The sequence below is a fragment of the Nipponia nippon genome, unplaced genomic scaffold (assembly GCF_047370975.1).
Source record: "Nipponia nippon isolate SJK-2023a ecotype South Korea unplaced genomic scaffold, ASM4737097v1 scaffold_20, whole genome shotgun sequence".
Lineage (NCBI taxonomy): Eukaryota > Metazoa > Chordata > Aves > Pelecaniformes > Threskiornithidae > Nipponia > Nipponia nippon.
In genome coordinates, this window is record NW_028262337.1 from 5,236,937 (window position 1) to 5,261,013 (window position 24,077).

Below are 24,077 nucleotides of genomic sequence, written 5' to 3' on the forward strand. Positions count from 1 at the left end.
TTGAACTTCAGAAATAGCGGCTGTTCTGGTTACAATTGTTTTTTTCTGTTATTTCTTTGTTCAGTTGAGAGCAATTGCATATTAACCAGCTGCTGCAATGGCAAATTCCCATGTTATTTTTAAGCAGGTAACTTCAAATTGACACTTCTTTGAATAGGCTCAGGCAGTCATGCTCCTTTGCAAAGCTTCTTCCTACTACCATGACTCACTTTTAGAAAGAAAACAGCAACACGTCTGGGCTGAAACAGGCCATCAGGACTGCACAGGAAAATCAAGCAGCCACAGACAGGCAGGAGCTTTTGCCTTATAATTCCATTAAATATAAACCAAGGTTGATACCAGAAGTATACCCTAGAGTCCTTTATATAGTATTGGTCCTTATATAGGCACAATATAGAGACGTCCTGGTGTTATGCTGCATTAACACTTACTACTATTTTGACTCTGTTGACTAGCAGAGGGCAATGACTTTAGACTGTTTACAGAACCCCTCCCGATATGCACAGCATGCCTTGGGTTCTTTTGCTCCTCTTTGAAGTAATTTACAGCACAGGCTTAAAGAAGGGAAACAGAAGCAAACCCCTGCCTGTCGCCCCACCCAAGTCTCTCTGCTAGAAAAGAATAAGCTTTACAAGTAAAACTTGCAATCTACGGAAGCAGCAGGAACTTTAAGTTCTTTAATATTTAGGATTTTTAAGATTTAGGAACTTTAGATTAACATCTGGTTAACAGTACCGTAATGCCCTTTACCAGCATTTCACTTGTTTCTGAGAAATCCATTTGTAAGCCTATGGAGCATCCAGAGCTGTTCTGGCAGCAATGCGCGCCTATCAGTGACAGCTATTTGACCATGCTATCCTGTTTCTGAGCATCTGTCTGATTGTTCAGTAATATCAGTCAGCTATAATCTAGTTCTCTTCACTCCTCCATCCTGCTGTTTCTCATGTTTGTTTTGTTCGTTCTTTTTAAAGTGCACAAATAGATTTCATAGAAACTTCCTCGTAATGGGATTAAATAATCTCCAACTTTTTCTCCCTACTCGCTAATGCTTACTCTATAATGAAAATATGTTCTCTACACCACACACATCCTGAACACAAGTTTCTTCTTAATCTATGCTCTAGTACTTCATTTCTAAAAATACACACAGGAATGAAGAGAAACTCGCAGCCACTTTGTGGCTTCTTGCAAGAAGCCACAGACATGAACGGAAGGGTCTCTGCAACCGGAGAATTATTTGCTACTCTTAATGTTTCTAGCACAGCTTTCAAGTATTTGCTCTTCCACCAAAGCCTACCTAATTTTAAAGTACAGTGACTTTTATTTCCTAGATGGACTTTTGGAGGTGTAACCATGTGGCTTCACAAGAAGTTTTCCTAACAGCTAACATCTCACATCCCCACCTTAAGGGCACAAAATTCCTTTAAATCTACCAAAATGTACTCACTCCACTAACTGAGGTCTTATTTCAGATATTTAGTTTCAATACTTAGAACTCCTCCATTATTTTTCAATTCCTCTGGGGTTAGGAATAAAGGCTGAGAATCAAGGCACATTTGTAGGATAGGAAAATTCCATTTCTATGGATATCCCAAGGACATCGTTACAGGACACAATCCCCACTCCTAAGACTGTGAAGTCTTCCATTAGGAAGCTGACTATATGCACAGAGTGCCAAAGTAACTATCCACCCTCCAACTCCACCAGTAAATAAGCGTCATTGCCTTTCTGTGAGGAGAGGAGACTCCAGTAACCACAGTACTACACACTTCTACACGACACAGTTTGCACCCGAGTATCTTTGATACAAGCACTTATTCAAACAAGATCCTCCAAGAGAATGAAAAGAGCTGACACATTCACCCTGGATTCTTGCATAATGCTATAAAGCAAGAGCAAATGAACATTTAGGCAGACGGATGATCTGCCGTGTCCCTGTTCCAGTCCTGCTCAACAGTCCAGTGGTACAGACCAAGACACCTCTGCCCTGCTCGGACTAGGCAACAGGGGAAAAAACCACCCCCTTCAGAGATCTTCCAAGCTGTCTACTTCTGTGAAGGTTTGCAAAATAGCCCTCCTCTTTCTGCACGTTACAGGAAACTTTAGAGGTTCCTTTGTGTAAAAGCTATTATTTAAATAGCTTTGTATAAAAGCTGTTAATCATATTTCAGCTAGCACAAACTCTGGAATTCAGGTAAGTGTAAGAAATCCGTGAAACAGTTAAAAATCGCAGTTCTGAGCACAAAACAATGGCCAAGAGCCACAAGATGTGCTGAGAAATAACCTGTCGTATACAATCTTGTTGTTTATGCAAGTATTACATGCAAGTGCAACAGCTTGTTTTATACCTGTAAGCACTGTAGCTGTGAGTAAACACAGAGCTCTAGGCATCAACCAAGACACTGCCTGCAAACCAGAAATCAATGTGCAGTTTGTTTCATGTGAAGCTTGATGTTAATATGGATAATGCCTATCCCATGTAATTTTAAACACAACAGGCTCACATCCAAACAGAAAACTGTATTATAAAAGCACTACAGAGATGTAGCATAATTCATGAGTCACTCATGAGCTGGGGTTCTTAAAAAAAAAAAAAAAAAAGGAAAAAGCAACTTAGACTTCCAAGTTTATTTTGCCTTTCTAATGAGATCTCCTCCTTTTCTTAACAAATACATATTTATGTTCCCTGGTGTAGCTGCAATATTATCAGTTCTTTAGTTTTATTTTGATTGGGCAGAAAACAAAGGAAAAAGAAGCAACATTTCAGAATTAATTTTTCCACTTCCAGTGAAGGAAAAGGATATAGGCCTGCAGCTACTTCAGGGTGGAGGTGTATCTGGGCTGCTCTGCAAAGGGATGGTCTATCCCTTTTACTCTAACCACGTACTCCTGCTGACTTCCCTGTGCCAGCCCTGATGTTTGAACAGCCCTACAGTGAGGTGGTACAGGGAATTGACCCACTGGACGGCTGAATTAAGGGAAAAAAGAAAACCAACCGGACTAGGGAGAAAGGCAGAATACATACTCTTCTGGCCTCTTTAAGATAGCTGCATGCTGCTGTCAAAATGCAATTGATGTGCAAGAGCTGCCTCCTATGCAATGAGAAAAAAAATCCTTTCACTAATAATAGCCCAACTCTCAATTCAATATCAAAAGTACAATCAATCTATTCTGTACAGCCATTTCCCACTGGACAAGTAATGTTTTTGGGTTTTTAATCATCCAGCCTCAACTTGGCTGTACATTGCAAAAGTAATTGTTTATTGACACCATTTTACAATAAAGCAGGATAAACAATAACATTTTATTCCATTGCAACTGCTAACATTTGGCTCTTTTCTGATGAGGGAAAAAACCTAAATGTGTTCCTTCTATTTGGAGTAAGTATTTTTCTGTTGTGTCTACCAAGTTATAAACCCTTGCTAGAAGAATGTAAGCACTGCAAGGTATTGCTTTCAGCTTAGCCTTACAGGAGCCAATTCACAATAATCTCATCACTACTGACAGCCGTAGCTCCCAAGCAAACTACAGAGAAATTGTTTTGCTTGTTTGCTTACTATTAAAAAGTCTAAATACCAATATTAAAAGAATACTAGGAGCACATACAAGTAGAAGCACAAGTGCCTCCACACTTGAGCCTCAGAGCATGACCAGTTACTCTCTATTTTTTCATCTCTGCTTCAAATAAGATGCTAGGTACTACCCACAGCTACAGCCAAACAAAACATTTTCAGTAAAAAACGTCTTTTCATTAGTTTTTGAAGACTAGGTAGCCCTCAGCTTTCATGTGGGCAGGAACACATTAAGGACTGTTCTGTAGCTCTAGTCAGTAGCATTTGGGAAAGTACAGAAATACTGCCATGCAGACAGACATACCTAAAATACTGTGTTAAAGGCTCCCAGGCTCTTATTTGGGTACTGTTTCACTCAACCTCCAATCCCAACATAAACAATTAAAGCAAGAGATTTCAAGAGCAAAGCTTGATTGGCACATTTAGAAGCATGACTACAAAAAGCAGCCTAACCCCCGCTTTCACTAGGGTTTAACCTATGATCTCTCTGCAAAAGAAGGCTATCAGCCCAGGTCACTGAAATACGAGTCACACTTCCATTCTCATCTGTAATTCCCTGTGTCCTTGGACACACAAGATGTTCTTTCCCAATGAACCGTGGGAGATCTTCATAGCCTCTCAAGTTACATTGTGCAAAGATTCATCATCCCCTTTCGTCCCAAGTCTAAGCAACACCAACACGTTGCCATCCCCAGAATAGCAGAGCAGCTTGGCTGGGCTTCTGCAGCCCTGTTCTTCATCCCGGGTTAGGTGCAGGCAGGGAAGTGCGCAGGCCAGCTACAGCCAAGACAGACTCCATTACAGCAACCTGATCCTCAGGGCTGCACTCATTTCTGCCAACTGCAACAGCTGCAGTGGGGTCATTCTCGCTATTGAAGACAGCATGCATTTAGCATTTTAATTTACAATAGCTTTCAGACTTAAGTTTAAAAAAAAAAGTTGAAGGAAAAAACTTATGATTAACTGCAGCATCCCCCCCTCTAGGGGAAGGATGCTAGGTGGGTTGCATGGACATTGCTAGAAGAGGTGTTCAGCTGCACTCGCCCTCCCATTCTCCAAGCCAAGATACAATGTTTTTGTTGATACAGGAGAGATCGTGCCAGCTGTTTAACTATGAAAGGAAAGGAGCAGCAGCGGGAGGGGATGACGGAGACAACTCGGGATCCAGCATCTGTTATTAGGTCACTGGGTTCCCACATACTGTTGCGGCTCAAACTCCCTCTAGTTTCCACATGAAGCTGTTGTTGGCAAAAGCATCCTAGAGATAACGGCTCTGCCTGGACCCAAACTGACCCACCTAGCTCTGCCAAATAAATCTCAAAATACATTCTTCACCACAACTTCCTGGCCTGACAGTCCACAAGCAGAATTTTTTTTTGTGGCTTCACTCATTCCATGTACCAGTGAGTTAGAAACTAGAAGAAACCATAAGTCTAACCTGGAAATAGGCTGAAAGCCCAGGCCTTAAACTGGTCCAGCTAGACACAATAGCTTTTTTACAGGTACATGGTAACATAACATCCAGTTAAAAACGCAGCAGTGATCTCTATGCTGTAAGAATGATAAGTGATATACACTACTGCTTATTTAAATAGGTACGTTATATAAACTATTTAACATTCCCTAAGGTTATTCAAAACCCACACACTTCTATCATATTATGTAACAAGTTCTAAAAGCATGATAAGTGTTTTATGAAACAGAATTAACTCATTCTTCTCCTTACTCTGCAGATAAGCAAACCTCCTTTCTCAATGGCAGGTGCCACAGCGATTTGCAGTAGGCACTGCCCTTGCTTGCTTCTGTTTTAATCCCAAATAGTCACATACAGCAAGCTACATGAGACCAGTTCAAGTAGAGGTTTTGCACATGAGCACACTGATGAGTCAAACACTGTAACAAAATGTGGATTCATTCCAGTTTGCCATAGAAGGCTTTAAGCAGGAAGTTGCTATCAATTATGGAGGTATGTAAGTTGATATGGTATCAGAGACTCATTCCTTCTGTTTAGATAACCTTTAAAACCTTGACTATCACATGCATGGACAGTGAACGCTGCTCCTGCAAGGAACCTAAGACAGACAATATTAAGTAACTGTAAATGCTGGGGAACAAAGGTTATTCGTGTCCTCCCAGGAAGATATGAGCCCAAGTTACATAGCAAGTAAGTATTTCCATTCCTGAAGCTAAAAGTTAAGTTCTGCTCTCCATTGCTGTCCCACAAACCAAAAGACAAACTAAGGAGAAATACTTCAAATTCCCAGATACATGCTTGCTTAGACTATGCATTTTGAACAGTTCATGTGGCATGATGTTCTTTCATGTTTCTTTAGCTCTTTTTAAATTCAAGTTATGTATTTTCAATTCAGAATTTTAAGCTCTTCAGCTTCTATCCTTCCTTCTGAACTAAATCACACATTTTCTTCTATATGGCTCCTAAAGCAAGAAAATGAGAGACGATCTAGACAAAATCCGTTTCCAGGGTAATGAAGCCCCCAGAATATGAAAGCATTAAAGTCACAACATCCCCAAGAGATGAACTTAAAAAAAACCAAACCACCCACCCTGCAGCACCTACAGCTTACAGCTTTTGTCAACAACTTCCTTCACATTAAATGTAATGCCTGAGCTGTCAGGGGTTTCCATGTACTGCCCTCCCTATGAGGTGGAACATGCAGCACAAGATTATGTTCGAAATTGCAGGTTTTTTTCTCCCATATCAGTGAAGCCATGCAGTCAGAACTCAGATACCACAGTTCCCACTAAGACTTGTGAACTTCTCATGTCAAAGGTTTAAAGCATCTAAAACATTTGAAAAAGTTGATGAATCACCTCACATTCCATTTTTAATCCATCATGTGCAAGTGCAGAGAACAGAAAAAAGCTACAATTAACTTGTTTGTAATTCAGCAATTCTGCTTTAAGTAACTGAAGCTGCAGAAGTATTTCACTACTTTGCCTAGTGTTTTGCAAGGTGGCTTTACTTAAGCCACACACTTCAAGCATCTCTCATTTCACAGCTGCAGTGTTTTTGCTGTCTGTGGCACAGATCATTTCCCCTTTGATTCTCCCAATATGTTTCCTCATTTTTGAAATGCATAACCTGACACAGTACACATGTTCAGCAAGTAACATTTAAGAGTATGCTTTCTGCAGTATGCACACATGGCAGACTCCTCCAGTCTCTCCAGAAACCAGCATGCTACTGTCTGGTTATGATTAATATTGCCTATGAACAATGCCACGTGTTAACAATTCTGTCCTGCTCGTGACTCAGTCCACAGCTGGAGTAAGTGTGCAAGGAGCAGATGAAGCCAGCATCTGCTGACTTGAGTCTGGTTAATGCACAGGTTATCAAGTGCCACAGGTTTGGTTCAGAGCCAGTGGCAGCACTCTGCCTTGCCACGTGGGCAAAGGGGAGGGTTAGAAAGCCATTTTCCTCACTTCCCTGCAGCAGCTGTCTGCTTGTGTGTACTTTTTAAACTTTTTTTTTTAAATAAAAAGACCCCATTCAATGCAAAGGTTGGTATGCAGTAATACTGTGCTAATCAGCAAGGTAAAAACGTCCTGCACAGGACTCATTAACCTTCTCCAGATATCCCTATGAAGGCCTCCCAACAGTTTCTGGATGAATAATCTTATTACAGGACAGAAGAAACCAGAAGTCTAATCTCTACAAAGCCTCTTATTCGTACTGGGCAATGGCTCAGCCAGAGAAGACAAGAAACTGGGGTGCAGGAAGAGATGAAGAATGCCTCCTCCTCCAGCCAGCGCTCTGGCTACTCATTGACAAGTTTACTGAATAACAAGCCGATCTCTAATAAAACACTTACTTGTTTAACACTTTCAACATGACATTTGTACTCTTCTAGTTTAAGGGAGCTAGGTAAAGCCCTGCTGTCTTTCAGTTACTACAGAACTGAACGAACACAAGGACAGTTTCTGCAGCAGCCTGCTGAGCCACAGCAAGTTTTATTTCATTGCTGAACTGACATTTCAGGACTGACACTGGATTTACAGTATTTCAAAGCGGCAGAGGATAGATTTGACTTCCACTGTCCCACATCTCCCCCATGCTGGAAGTTGCTCACACACACACAAAGCCCCAAGACAGTTAAGGTTCATAGTTGTCTCTCCACACAAGCTCCTTTGCATGGATTGAAAAACACCATGCCACAGGCAACTACAGAAAGTATTATTCAACCCACATGAAGTTAGTATCTTCAAAATAAAGAATTCTTTACTTTCTCTGCCAAAGGCTGCATTTTTTCAAATCCTAGTAAGTTAAACAAGCAAGGTCTGAAGTCCAAGCTTCTATTATATTGTATTAAACAAAAGATGGGCTCAGTATTACAGCAAGGGTGGGGGTCAGCCAGCCAGGGCACACACAGGTTTTAATTAACATGCAAGGTTTGAAAATAGCAACTCCTTTCTCTCAGTCTGTACCAGCTGAGAAGCCCTCCTGACCATCACCATTTCCGCAGGCTGCAGGAAGCAGGACTCTCCTTATGCATGCATGGAGATGGAGGTAAAAGTTCAGACACGTTCAGATCCCTGCCAAATAACTGCAATCCAGTCAGTATAAATTATAAACCATGATCACTGCCACACACCTACCAAGTTTTTTCTTGTCTCTAAGTTTGTGCTTCTGAGAGATAGCAGTATCACATTCTCATGTTGCTCAACAAAACCATGCACAGAGAAATTGGATCAGAAGGGTATGGCTGAATCCAATGGAGCAAATCGGTATTAGGTTGCTATATAGCAGTAAGGGCTCCACTGTACTACGGAAATAGTGGTTTTGGTTTTGGAATCATATCACAAGTGGACGTATATAATTTTGGAGACTGCCAGTCATAATGAGCAAGTAAAGACACTTCACTATTTTTTTTTTTTTTTAAACACATCTGACAGCCAGGAAGTTGCACTATATTTAGTCAAATCTGGGACATAATACTTCTATGAACTCTTTGTATTTATGTTAAAGACAGGTAAGAGAGGGGAGAGGAATTAAACAGGTTTAGCCATAAACAAACTGCAATGATAGATCCAAACTGATCACTTAGCTTCTGAAAAAGCTTTATTTTAAAGTAAAGTTTAAAAAGGCTTATGTCATACTGAACAGCCACCCCTTTCTGCATGTGGTTGTGGGTTTTTTAGTTTATTTTGAATAATATGTCCTTTCCCTGTGGATGTTATACTATTGCCAAGATACAGTGGAAAAAATTAAAAATTGCAATCAAAATGAGAAGACAAATTGAATCTGAGCTCTGTGAAGATCCTGGCATGTATGTATTATTTTAGCAATTTATACCCAGGACTAGCACTTAATTTTACAACTACATTAACAACAAAATTGCACAAAGTTGTTTAATACCTTCTATGTTACAAACTAGCAGGGGGAGAACAACCAAATCAATCTTTCAGTGTTACGAAGTTTATCCTAGGAGTGTATAAGATAATTTGCCCTAGCTGACTGAAATGATTTGAACCAAAATATTCTAGTCTCCAGTTGAAGCATTAGTGAATTGATTTTATCATTACTATTTACTTCCACAGACAGATCTGTCCCCTTGTTTCCCCTCACTCTCCCTCACTGCCCCTAAAAGATAGGAGAAAATTAAAAGGAATTTAAAAATCCAAGTTCATCTGCTGTTTTGTGCTCATGGGCCAACCCACTTTTGATCAGGGTTTAAGTTTAGGCTTTTTAGTTTAATTAAGTCAGACATATCTTATTATATATTTTTATATGACTTGCAATACTTTCAATATAACCAAATTTAAGTAGCAGCGTATTTTCCAAACCCACTGCCACCAGGTTCATTTTAGACAAGACACACAAGCCAACTACCATATTAAGTATTTTTAGGCATATTGAACATAATTCTGCTTCTTGTTCCAGTATCAGTGGAATTCCCTTACAACTCGTACTGAGATATCTTCCATTATCTCAGACAAGATTCCTACAAAAGCAGTGTCCCTTGCACAAAGCGGCCAACTAAATATTTCAATTTTGTACTAGGTAACCAGCAGACTTTTTATTCCCATTTAGATGGAAAGAGCATACTTACTGCTAGGAAAAGCATGCAGTACATGGAGAACGAAGAATGGCCAGAATAAAATGATAGTCTGGAAGAGAAGAGAGCAGATATCTCATTATTTTTCTTTTGCAACACTCAGTCTACAGTGATATTAATTTATATTATACAAGTGAACTGGTAAAATGCAAACACTCCATGCTTTTTCTTCAAGGAGACTATCCAGGCACCACAGCCATTACTCATGTCCAACAACAGCTTTTGACAAACAGCACAGACTTTTCTACTTAGCAGCTATCCCACCATTAAGTTGATCTCCACATCAAGCAGTAACTACTAGCTCTTTGACTGAAGTTTGAACAGCAAGTGAACACATCCTCAAAGCTAGAAATCAAGTGTCCTTTAAAGCAGTACATTTGTTTCATTTTCTTGATAAATACCAGAATACTGTAAATATTATAAATTTTAATAATTACTTACCTGATAGTCACAGTATGTGTATGAGAACAAATGACACATTAACCACCCCAAACCAACTAGTTGCATTTAGTCACAATCAAGAGGCAGTAGTTAACAACTTGTCTCTAGATGTTTATACCACATACACATTTGTTAAATGTACCGATTCATACAGACCACGATCATCTATCATTGAAGGGCAGGAGAAAAGGCAGGAAGGCAGCTCATTAGTCAGCCAACTGCAAAAGATGACACCTCACCTAGTATTTGTAGAAATAGCTTCATATTGGGCTATCTCATTTAAAGAGTGTCAACATTGTCTTCAACTTGTGAAGCTGAAGTCTGGACTGAAGGGATTCAGCAGTTGATGGTGACAGTCCAAGGTGCCTTTGGCAAGGTCTTCCCCTGCACAGGTGGCTTCTGCAAGGACGTGAGTATGGTGAAACAAATCCCACCTACCTCTTCGTCAAGAAGGGTGGGCAAAACAGAAAGACATTTCTAATTCAGTTTTAAGTGGAGAGAAGAAAGAAACTGTACTTAAACTATTTTTTCTCTTTTATGTGCAGAGCCTTGGAACAGTGCTGCTTCATAGGCTATCAGCCAGGTCTCAGCCATGCTTCTGCACAATTCAGCTACATAACACAGCACTCCTCGCTTAAGAGTCTGGCATACACAAACAAGGCCGACTTAATAAAAAGTTTCATAGCTCTCCACACTGCCCTCCACCATATCCAGCAGGTCCCTGTTTTGGTGCCTCAGCCAGGCAGAGAGCCTGAGGCCAGGGAAATTCCTGGTTTAGGGAGACATTTCTACTCTTTGCACCAAGATTGATGTAGGCAGCTCTGATGTGCAGTAAGATAATTGGGTTAAACATTCACTACTCAAATACCACAGAGAAGGCAATAAAACATCCTGTGCACAAGTGAAACTGCAAAACTTCCTGCATTAATTTGCATGTATAACATTAAGAAACTGCATCAGAAATCAGAAAAAACAATGTAAGTTTCCTCCATAGGTTTTAGAGTTCTTGGTTTACATTTGATTCAAAGCACTGCCAATAGTTTTCAGTTTCAGAGATACTAAATAAGCCATCTTGAAAAGAGTAAGGTGACTTGTGTATGTGTGAATGTGTGTATATATATATTCACACACATCTCCACAGGTATTTTTTAACTCAGTTCTTAAATAGAAAAACTGTATTGACAATGTGTTATATTCAGACGTTTAAAATTCAAAACCATTAAGATTACATTTTAGCTAGATATCCCTTCTCCACTTTAGTACTCTAACTCTTCACTAGTTAAAGCCTCTGGGCGAGAGTCCCCTATGCAGGCCAATACAGTAAGCATTTGGAAGAGCTCTGTCTTTCGGACAAGCATGTCATCTGAGCCACGAAAGCAAAGCACGCTGTCCTACAGAACAGACGATACAGAACAAGGAATTCCTGGCTCCTATGCCAATATTTTATCCACTGACTTTGGGGCTATTCCTGTTGTCCATAAGATGTTTCCTACAATTCCTGAAGGTAACCGATGGCCAACTGAAGGAATTCAGAAGGCTAATAAGTGAGACAGGGAATAAACACAATTATTTAAGTTTATTTTTGAATTCTTATATCATTTTAAAGGTGTTGTTGACTACTGGCATTCTTGGTTTTAGGAATGTATTAGCCCAACGTAACATGCCTTGTTCCAAGTTGAAGATTACAAAATTTGAATGCGTTCTCATCAGGCACAGATAACTATGCTGTACATGATTGAAAACGTGCTTAGCACGTGAAGTATTGCCAGAAATACAACTGGGACAAGGTATTGATCCAACTTGTACACTGTGCAATCCCAGTGCAACTTCTTTGGCAATACTGCTGTCTCTAGACCTCTTTAAAAAACAGACATAAAAAAACTAAAACCCTTTCAAACACTAAGTTTAACAATGGAAAAGTTTCCCAATGATTCCACAGCACGCAAACATCTTCCCAAAGCCAGGAGAACATCCTGTCTATCAAACCAGTCAAGCGGCCGCACAGCCCAGGCTTCTTTGTGATCATGCTGCAACTGTTGGCTTGCCATTAGCCATCATTTCAAAAATAAATACATTTTTAATTAAAAAAACCAGCCAGTATTTACTAGTACCAAGAAGGCAGAAGTATTAGAATAAAATACGTTTATAAATAAAACGGTATAGACAAGCCTCAAAACCCCTACCTTTCACCAATGAAGGAAAGGCTGAATTATCCCAGTAGGAATTTGCACATAAGATTTCAGGACATCTTTTTCATATGAATATTAGAACAGTATCCAGTGAAACTGTAGTGTCATGAAATAGAGTTGGTAAGTACAAAGTCTTGTTTTGATTCTTTCCAAAATTGCAGAGTCTGACATCGAAAGAACAGCTTTGCAGAGATTCATGCCTTTTACTCCATCAATACCTACCTCACAGATCACTTCTGATGGGAGGAACAAGGCTTCATTTTAACAGGAAAAAGCACAAGCTTTAATTATTTCCACTTGCCAATATATTGCTACCAAGATACATGAATGCCTTAAGCAGTAACAAGAAACCAGTTTCAGGTCTCAGCTGAGGTCTAAAGTATACTCTCAGTTTCCAATGTATACAGTACAGCTGGACATCTCAAAAAGGTCTTAAAACAAGGTAATTTAAGGGCTGTTTACCCTTCCTAAAACTTAGCTTTGCCACAAATTTCACATGGTTTATGGTAAAGACAAAAGTAAAGATGCTATATTTCCTTAAAAAAGTTGCCGTAAGACTGATTACAAGAAGTCACTACAGTTTGTTATTGTAAGTCTGCATAATTGAACTGAACCACTCAGTCCTTTTAGCCAGGATTTCTAATCCCAGATAAGCAAGCCTAAGACAGATTGCCTTACAGGACTTGACACCAACAACCATTTCATTCTGTTCTATTCCTTTCCATGCACAAAGGCAACTTGGCCAAGGGAGCAGAGCCCACCTGATAGAAGGTACTGTTTCTTCAATTAGTAGAAAAATAGAACATAACACACAGCAAGTAAAAGGATCATTTGTCTTACACTGTCACTTGCACGAAAGACCATGTTTTAAGTAGTAAGTTCTGCTTGGCAGTATTTTGTGAAGTACATTATTTCATAAGTGAATTGCTGAACACTGGAGCTCAGCAAACAAGTTTGATGCCATCTCTCCCTATAATATGTTTGTAAGGACACCTGAATATGCAGAAACATTTAAGCAAAGTGCAGGAGCGTGACAGGGAAATCAATAGCCTTAGTGAAACACAAGGCTAGGAAATAGCTAAATACATATGGCACAGTGGAGCATTAAATGGCGAGAAATTGAAGTGTTAGAAATGACAGTAGAAAGGGATAAACCAGAAGAAAGCATATCTTGTGGTGCCACAATAAACCTAACAGAGGCTGAATGATAAAGCAATCTTCCCAATATAACTACTGAATTATGGAGTGATCCCTTAGAGAAAAATGGGAGGCCCAGCAAAACATTATGCACACTCCAACATCAAAGCAAATAAAAACACCCGCTGGATTAGCCAGGAAGTCCTTTCTATCCTCAAATTCTCTGGATTATCCAAGTCTGACTCAAAGCTTCCACTGACATTCGTGTTACCCGTTCCATTGATCTGGAGGGAGTAAGTGCCAGGCAGAGCTGCAGCTCAGCACGTCTGTGTTGAGTAAGCCAGAGAGCTCCACACACTTGTCAGGGAAATATTTCTAGAGGACGTGGTTTAAAGTGCTAGTCCTATGCTTAAGCTGAAGCACCATTTTCTTTAAAGTCAGTTTTCTCTGCATGCAGCAATCAACATGTCACAGCACCTGCTCTTTTTTCAAGTGCTAGACTTGCACAAGTACAACTTTCAAGATCAGTGCGGGTTGAAAGGTTTAAGGACTCTGAAATCAAGTGCCTCTGTGATTATTGCAAAGAAATGTTTAAGTAAACGCACCAGCAGTTCATCTGTTTTAATAATATCAGCAACTACTCAGAAACTGATTTTCAAAAGACAGTATTCCCAATTTCTCCACTTTGTTCCTTCTCTGCCAGTAGTTAAATCCACACGTAAGTACAAAGCCTTACACTTACAGAGAGGAAAAAAGCTGCCAGAGTCTTTCCAATTCAGTAATCCTCATCTGGACAATTTTATTGACAAAGGTGTTTCGACATGAGACTTAATAATTAGTGTCTTGCCCAATTCCCTAATCATATTTGGGGTGAGGGGTAGATCCACCCAGCTCTACTTTAAGTAGTGCCAGATAGTGAGAAAACTTCACCAATGCTGACACTTCATACACATGAGACTATGCCCAGTTTTTTGCCAACAGTTAATTGCACATTTTTGCTTTTACAGGCTCTTACCATATGCATATCTTACACAAATGAAAATTCCCTGCTAATGCTACTGACATAAAACTGATCTAAGCAGGTTCTAGGAAGAAATACGCAACCTTTTTTTAATTTCTAACCACCTTCCTCACCACCACCCTTTCGAAACAAGCCCTGCAGGCAATGCAAGAAACAGGGGTATAAAGTAACCTTTTCCCAAGCCCAGATCAACATGAAGTGGTTTTACTCAGTTATGTGTACTACAAGGCTTGCCTTCACTGTAAGGCTGACCAGGTTTTGAAATTTTTTAAAAACTTGTGCTGGCATAATTTGTTGGGGTTTTTTCCCCCCCCTCTGGGAATTTAAGAGATATCTCACAATACATACAAGTATGCAGATATCATGTAAGTTCTATTTAAACAGAAATATTACACACTGATAGAACAATTTAACTGGGCAATGACTAGTTAGCTAGCTAACTAATTCTGCATCTGTCAGCAGCAGTTTGTACCAGCAGCTACTACCGGAATAAACTTCACTGTAAGATAACCAGTAAGGAAAAATCTCATCCCCCTATTATTTTTTCCTTTTCAAATGAGCAGCAGTCAACCTGCACGTTTAACTTCCAAATATTCCAAAGTTTTATCTAGGGAGCAAGAAGTTACCAACTCCTGGCATTCGTACCACACACAAACATTGTAATATCAAGAGCTCAGAACAAAGTCCAACCAACTGGCATGCTGCAATGTCACTCCATAAATTCTCTTTTGTCAGTTTTGACTTTGTCACTCAATTTAACTGAACACACAAAAGGAAACTAACTTTCCACTACATTTCTAGTTAGCCTCCTCCAATAGGAGAAAACAAAGCAGAACTTTGTTTACTTCTCTTTCCTAGTAATCCCCTCTCAGGAAAGAGTAAAAGTGAAAATAGCAGCAAGGGGGACTCACACCAACATTTCTAAAGACTAACAGTTTGCTCTCATGTGCATCAGATTACAGGCTTCTGTTCCATTAACGATGTCTGCACAAGTTATCCACATAATACTGTTCTGACTCACAGGAGTGTTATTATCATTTTACATAAAGGGAATGAGAACAAAAAAGATAATCCCTGTTAAAGCAAGGATTTTATTGTTATTCCCTCTAAGAAACCACTTGGGCATGAAGCACTTGAAAAGTCTGCAGAACCCTTTGCCCAACAGATTTTTATAATCTTCAAAGGGGAAAAAGGGAAGGGAGGCAGCAGGAGAACTGTTAGCATTAAGGGGATTTCAGTTCCTACGGTACTGTTTGAGCAATACACAAGTTATACACATGTCCAAAGTTTTATCTGAAGAGACTTCTTCCTTCTATTGACTTGGACATAACCTTTGCAAATCAGTGAAATTCTGCCAAGTACGAGAAGATGCATCTACTTGCTTGATTAGCCATATCTGGCTTCCAAATAATTTTCAAGGTGTACCAAACACAAGTTACAAATTTTGAATTCCAATGAACTTAAGCATGATAAGCTACTGAAATAGTGGACAGACTGCAAGCATAGCTTTTTCTGAAAACCGTTAAAGGGTGAAGAGTTTTATTTTCAGTTATGAAAATGAATGCTATCCATCACCACTGAGAAAGACCAATTCACATTAGGGCAAAGGAGGGAATGATCAGAAACACAATCCAGATTGCAGAATTGCATCTCAGTTGGTTACAGCATGTTCACCTTTCAGATTCGCTTCTCCCTACTGCCACTTAGTTTCTATTGCAAAGGCAGCTCTTTATGCTTCTAGATCAAGTACAGCCCCATTCCATCACCCATTGCAGCCCAGAAGCTTCAAAAGTTTAAATATTTAAAGACTCTTATTCACTACCATATTTCAGATTTTTCCTTCCATGTAAAATTAAGTGTAGGTGCCCTGACTAAGTTCCAATTCTCAGAAGTGGTAAATAACTTCATTAGAACTGGAAGTGTTGCCAAATCAGTCATGTTACATCTTGAATAACAGTAATGACAGAAGGGTGAGAAGCAGTGTTTAAGGAAAAAGTCGCACCATCTGAATAATAGTACATGTATGTGACATCCCATTCATCCCTTTTAACTGTTTTGGTATCCAAGCTCCTTAAGATTTTTTTTTTTTTTTGCATATATCTTTTCAGAAGTGAAAACTACTGAATTAGCCTCTGATGAAAACTCCTGAACATGTAAGTTTCAGTACTGTAGAGCACTTCACAGGTTAAAAGCTCCATAACAGAAATAATCACAATGCTATACACAGCATACCAGTATGCCCCTAGCAAACACATAGTTAATAAGTCTGCAGCAGCTTTAGAAACATTTCTGATTCATGGTGCTGTTAGAAACTCCCAGATTAGATAAAGTAATCCATTTAGTTATGCTTGAATCATTAAGTGCAGTTTGATTTTTGACAAAGCTTTAAGAAGTCTCAAAACAAAATATTTGAGCATTTCATACAAGCTAAGTTATTTTAATGCAAAATAATGCTTCATCATAGAAATACTCCCAGTATTGAGAGACAGGCAGGGGGGTGAGCAGAAGGGGAAGGAGAGTGAGAGACAGGAATGATTGTTTAATAGAGATGGGTTAACTTGAGGCAAATGTCCAGTCTCTTGGCTTAGGTTTAAAAACGCCAAAGCAAACCAACTGCAAAGTCTATCTAATGAAACAGGGGAAAACAAAAGTATTAATTAAAATGGAAGTAAGTAATGTATGAAGTTGGGTTTGTTTTTGTTTTTTTTGGTTTTTTTTTTTAAACACAGTTACAGTTTTGAAGTTGAACATAGAACAGACAACGTAAGAGTTTCAAAAGTTTGGTTGAACTTCAAAACAAAGTTATGCAGGTTAGTCCCATAGCAGCTGTCTGGCACGGGTGCCTAGCTACCGGGAACTGCTCTGAGTGATTCAACTGCACTCAACCTGCATGCATGAGCATAACCTACGAAAGAGCTCTAAACGACGCTGAAATAAAATTCCCGGCAAATGATTGGCAGAGGGTACCACCTTGGCAACTGTGTTGAAATAATTATCAAGGTCAAAACAGTCAGCTCTAATTTCCTAAAGACTTCTTTGAAGATTATATTTTGAGTTTGCAATGGCAGACTACACACAGCTTGTTTTGATTGCAGTCAGCATGGGAGCAATACATCAACTGAAGTAGGGAACGGTTTTTTCCTTTAGACATCTGACTCGTGATATGAATCTGTACATTAGTAATAAAATTATAATTATGAAACTTAACAGCTGCGTTATCTGACACCACAAACAGAACAAAGTGGCAGACTGAAATTAGAGACCTTCAACTATCCAAAGTTAAATTCAACTTCAGGAAGTGTTTCACACACACATACACATCCCTACCAGTTGCAGAAGTCTGCTTTGGAGCCTAAAAGAGTTCAGACTGCACAGGGTGCCTCTGAAGTAGCTAGACTTGTACAACACGGCTTAATATTTACCACTTCAGCTTCAAAGGTTTCACTTTTGTGTATGTGCTTAGTGAGCTGATGAATAAAACAGAAAGGACAGCTTCTTGGATCTCCCTAGTCACCAGGTTTTCAGTGTTCCTCCAAACCCAGAATTCTGAAATTTGAGGTCCCACCCCAACATCAATACTCCGTAAAAAAGCTAAAAAGTGATATCTAACAAAAATATCTAGAAAGCAGTGATTGCATTATTATGACAAACCTGCACTGCTCAGCTAAAAACGCAATAAATACTGCATCCAAAAAAATTTGTAATAAACTCAGGAAGCCTGAGGAGGTAGATTAAGAGCCCTTTAGCACACACCTAGGACTATTACACGTGGGAAAAAAAAAATACTTCACACTGTACAAGAATATGTGCTGATGGGAATTAGTTTAACCAGTGTTAAAGCAATAGGATAAGTCAGCAACCTGTACTGCACGCTGCAACCAAATTTAGCATGACTACAAGAGGACGGCATTAGCAGCCTAAATAAACATGCTGGCATCCAGTTCATCTTTTGAACACCCACACCACTGCTCTGTTCCTCCTCCTTTATATTCAACTGTCCTGTTAAGGAAGAACATGGATTTTGGGAACAATTAATAAAAAATGATTTTGTTCTAATTTGATTCTAAGGCTCTGAAAAATTAAAGCATGTCCTCAGAACTGATTTACAACATGACTCAAGCTTCAGCTACAAGAAGTTTTAACAGCAAATTCCTTTTGATACATACTACAGAAGATAATTAAGGCAACCACTTTAAGTACATCCACTGTCAGTACTCATTTGTAGATCACCTGCACCACCTTCTATTTGCTCAGAAACAGAGGTTATGCAAGACATAGTATGTATGCACATGCATAATACACACACACACTCTTAATTGGCTAGTTAGAAATCTGCTATCATAGCTAAACTTGCTTCCTTAAAGCGCTAATCTGTCAAAAGACTGTTTAGACTTATATTCTCACATCCTGGAGAAAGGATCTGAACTCCTATTTTCTACTCCCAGCTTTGCAGAGTGTTAATCGAGGAAGAACATGTTATGCTTATGCCTTCCCATCTGCAACTGTTCCATGCCTCATAGCAGCAGCATGATAATTAAGCACTTTACAACCCTGGAATGAAAAAAGCTGCTTGGTTTACCTGAAGATTATAGAATATTGCTACATGTGTGTAATACCTCTGCTTTCTCCATTTTAAAGAACATTAAAAAAGTGGGGGGCGAGATGTTTGCTATATACATTTTTTTGCTCTAATGAATACTGCCCCCTCCACTTTCAGGAGCAGAAATGTGAACTGTCTCCTTGTACAACACTGAAACCTCTTTGTTATGGAACTAGTGGCAATATTTCAGTTTCAAAAATGTGAAAAAGTTTTTAACTGCATTCATGAAGACTTCTAAATTTTGTTATATTTTTTGAAAAAAAGAAAAGCTGGACCCAGCAGTTACCCAGATTTGAAATTCAATCCAGATTTTCCAGTTGCAGTCCAAAAGGACAATAAAGTTCCATCACAAAGGCACACATCTATGACTTATGAAATCCAGTTTGGAGCAGATCTTATATGTGAACACAAAATTTTATCAATACAAAATTTATTCTTAACATTTTGTGGATAAAATGTAAGCTTAAATAGTATCAGATGCAATACATCTGACCTTTAACCAAGGCTTTAATGTGCTGTTTGTGCTGCCAACTTTATAACATGATATATATACACACACACAAAAAAGTGACAGCACAATCCTAAATTAAGTTCTAAAAATACTGTAAGCTGTATATAGCACCTGCTACATTGTTTGATAACTAAAAAAGACTGTCATTCAAATGTTCTTTCAATTACACACAACTCCTCAATACCAGAAGCTTGGTTTGTGGGTGTTCTTTGTTGTTTTAGGGGAGGTTTTGTTCAGTTTGGGGTGTTTTTTACTGGGCAGACTTGAGGGGGTTTCTTCCCCCCCCCCCCCCTTTTTTTTTTTTTTTTTAGTTTTTACCTGCTTGTAGAAAGAATTCTATAAAACTGGAGAGAAAAGCCATTACTAAGCTCCTGACAGAACCTTTATTTAATCCAGATTTACTGTCTTTGAGATTGGATTTTACAAGTAATAAGAAATACCCATTCTTTGCTTAAGATGACAGTCCGCAGGTTTACAGACACAGTTTAGACTGACCTTTTCAGGCTGGCCTGGTCAAGTGTGTCTCCTGGATTCCAGATCCTGCTACCTAGGGATTACCAACAGTTGTCTGCACAAAGGCGATCAAGGTAGAATTAGCAACTCCTGACTGCCAAAATGAGCGGGGAGCAACCAGTTACCAATCGCCACACAATATATTAGTATAGTCTAACAACACAGTTAGAAGGCACTCCATCACCATCTTTAAGTCCTGAAGTACAATACATTTAAGCATAACTAAAATAGCTTTTAAAGTTGCCTTTTTCCCCCTACCAGAAGCCTAAAAAAATTCTTCCAGATCAATCAAGTGTTAAGATACACTAACAACAAAGGCTTTTTGAGAGTGTTGAAGACTTATCCCACAATTCATATACTAGAGGGAAACAGAAGCTCTGGATGTTCTACTTTATTACTCTAGTAGACATTCAAGCTTCACTGTTTACAAACTCATTTCAGACAGACAACCAGCAACTACAGCAAAGTACACTCACCAGAGGAACAGTAAAATATTAATTCACAGCTCCTGCTGCTGAACATCTGTGGTTTCTATTAACTCTTTCAGATGCAAGAAAGCCAACAAACAGGATGCATGAAAAATCTGCCACAGACTGGCTAGAGCAGACAGGTTTGGGAAGTATGCCTTAGCTATGAATAAGGAATGGAGAAGTCATCACCTGTCCTTTTGGTGTCCTCTCTGCCTACTCGTCTTTGAGGAATCTGGGTATCTTGCCAACCAACTCAAAGTCAGGCAAAGGTAAGCAGTAGCAAGCCAAAAGAGAAGGAAGAATTGAACAAGAATGGGAGCTGCAAAAGCCGAAGAGATCAGAGATTAGTAGAGACTGCTCGTTCACATCCCCATTCAATCAGGGTTATAAGCCTAGTACACCTACGTATTTTACTGAGCCCTACTTTGCTGATTTGAAAAAGGAAACAAGCATTTGGCAAGTCATTATCTTTATAGGTGCTAAAGAAAGTACCTTAAAGGCAATCCATTAGCATTAAAGTATACACTGGTATACTAAAAGTGACATGCCAATTGCTAGCACCAGCGACAGGAGAACCCCTTGGCTTTGATCTCTCTTCATTCATAGACACTAAAACTTGTGCTTGTATATTAAACTTACTTTTTTAACACACTAAAACAAACCACTGTCTCCCAGTAAAGGAACCGCATGATACAAAGTTCTGTACCCTTCTGCCCATATCTTAAAAATAAGTATCTTACTGAACTGTGTGCTTTAAGCAGAACTTTGCTCTTTGATACTCAAAGGAAAAAATCATCTTCATAGGTCAAGCATCTTTACTGAGGTACTACTCTTAATATTTATTTAAATGCAATATTACAAAGTTCTACACACAACTAGTTGGCATCAAACCTAGCAACACCTTCATAAAAGCTTGAAAATGCAGTTCTGTATAAATCATTCACCCTGAGAAAACTGCCATGAAGTAGCTCATACCAAGCTCCCGTGTCCAGCTTAAATTAAATGCCAAAGACTACCTGAAGAAAGAGTTGTCTTACAAAGACATAGAAGAAAAGTACACAGTTTCTAATGCTAATACTTATTTAACCTGCAATTTTTAATAAAACTAGTGATTTCCATGCATATTTTAGAGATCTGCAAGTGCTACATACTTTCAAGTAATATATGCCAACTCTCACATGCATCTCAACAAATATGAATGAGATTTATTAAGCACACAACTGTCATTGTGATCTCAGCTTAGTTTAAGCACCAGTAGTACTGAAAGTGCAAGCACTATAAAAGCTGTCAAGGAGAACCTAAGCTATTTAAAACTGAAGAGGACTGTTTTCAGCATGATACAGAGCAAACATGATACTTAAGTCAGCAAGAATTAGCTTATCAAGCTCAGGTTAGAAAGTAAAACCATACTGAAACTAATCAAAACCCACAGGCACTTTATTAATTTAGACAACCAAGCTTAAGTCCATTTGTTTATATTCATGATGAAGCAGATCTGTATTGTAGCATGTATTTTAATACTACTGTTACTGATTAACAATAAAGACTAATGATTATTTTTCCCCCATGCCCCCATGTTATAACACAGTGGACACATGCAAAGAGTTGCAAACATCAGATCTGCATTAAACAGTACTGGAACAAAATAAGCAACGATGCTTGCTCAAAACACTCTCGGCCTCCAACCATAACTTACAGGCTTCCAGAGACATGGTTTGTTTTTTGGTTTTATTCTTCTAGAAGTTTTTTCAAATGGTTTTTTGAACCCACCTATGAACTTACACATCCCAGCACTGCAAATAGTTCCACAGTTTACTTAATCTTCTTAATCTTCATGTGGAAAATAATAAAAGAAAGAAACTAATTCAAATGTTTCACCTTCCAGTTTTACTATTAGGAGGAAATGGGAACAACTGTTCGTTACCTAACTTCTGTACCATTTCTGAAGTATCCTTTAGAGACTTCCATCTTACACCAATCTGTTCAACACACACCCACTTACTCTATTTCAGACCAAGAGCTCTGATCTACTCAGGGATGCTGTATACCAAAACTATTTTATAGTTTTGATAAGTATAAAGTTATGAGAAGGGATGATGAAAAGGGATGAGAAGGGAGGAGAGAACAAAACAGAAGAGTACAATATGCATAGTGGAAGTGCACACTGGAAGCATTGTTTTCCTGCTATGAATTAAAAAGTAGTGAACAAGATTAGATTCATCTTTTTGACTGTAGAGCTGAGCATGAACCTCTAAAAATATTCAAAACCAACCTCAAGTTCTACTACTACACAGGAATAATAGGTTCAATTCAGAACATACGATTTTGTATGCAACATTGATTGTCCTGTCTTCACTCTTTCTTGGTATTTCTACCTGCGTATTTATTTTATGCAAATGAGGGTAGATGGTAATAAGTTTGCAGTTAATAATTTTGTCCAACTGATCCAGAAATTCACCTCTGGGTTACAGTTTGAGAGCCTACTGACCTCCTCCAACTTGCTGCAAAACTCACTGCAATCAAACTCCCTCTTCTTCATGGCTTATTAACTGTAAGGTATGTAGGCACATGACCTAAGATTATTGAAACCACCCTTTCAGGTGTAGGGCCCAATTTCCATAAGAAACCCAGAATAATTTAGTGGGTCACTGCATCCATGACATCCACCTGTACAGGACAATGTGCCTCTTTCATCTACCCTTCTTTGACCACTCACTAACCTACTTTTTGTTTACAGCTTCCTGTGCATGGAAAAGACTCAGCTGAGAGCAAAAGCACCACAGGTGAGCTCACACTGAAGTCATCACTTCAAGGCAAGCTTTGACCAAAAAGGAGAGCTCTCTTACATCATCTTCTAGGGAGCAACAGGGACAACAAAAAGGGAACAAAATGGTAGCTGAGAATACAAACCTAACAGCTCATCAGTTAAGAGATGACAGACAAATCTTGCTTCCAATACAGAAGTCAGATTTGAAAGCACTAGTTGCGCAGGGAAGAACAAAAGCTAAGTGATTGCTATGCTGTTGTTCCCCCATGTTATTCTCATACACCAAAAAATCTGTTTCCTTGTTTGAGGATAAGCTAACACTGTTTTTCAGCATCCCAAAACCCAGAAAATTGTATTTCAGGACCATTTTAGTCATCAACTCAAATTTTCTCCTTTTCTCACTTTACATTTGAGAAACATTTTTAGACTCATGCAGAAGTTCAACTGAAGACTCAGAGCTATGCCCAAATTGAATTTTGACTCCACAGTGTCATGCTGAAAGCCACACAATTCTGTTTCACAAAGCACCTGAAGATGTGCAATTTTGTTTAAAGACTCATTCCATTTGAAACTTAGACAAGTATCTTTTCATGTAGTTGTGGAATAATAAAAATAACACTTTTGGTGAGTTGAAGAAAAAAAAGTCAAAACATTTTACCCATGCCACAATGTAATATACAACAAAAATCTGTATTTCGCCCGTCTTGTGTTGTAAGTTGCCACTTTATCTTCTTTTAAACTCCGAAGAGTTCTGCTAACTCACCACACTAAATTTGCAA

At 38.9% G+C, this 24,077-nt stretch overlaps 1 protein-coding gene across 3 annotated transcripts in view; it reads right to left on the reverse strand.

Annotated features, from left to right (window-relative positions):
- Positions 1-24,077, reverse strand: part of PLPP1 (phospholipid phosphatase 1) — a 64,674-nt gene that overhangs the window by 6,479 nt on the left and 34,118 nt on the right. For all 3 annotated transcript variants that reach the window (XM_087759755.1, XM_087759756.1, XM_087759758.1), the window contains exon 4: positions 9,644-9,701. In XM_087759755.1, the coding sequence (XP_087615881.1) occupies positions 9,644-9,701 (58 nt within the window). The remainder of the gene's footprint in view (positions 1-9,643; positions 9,702-24,077) is intronic.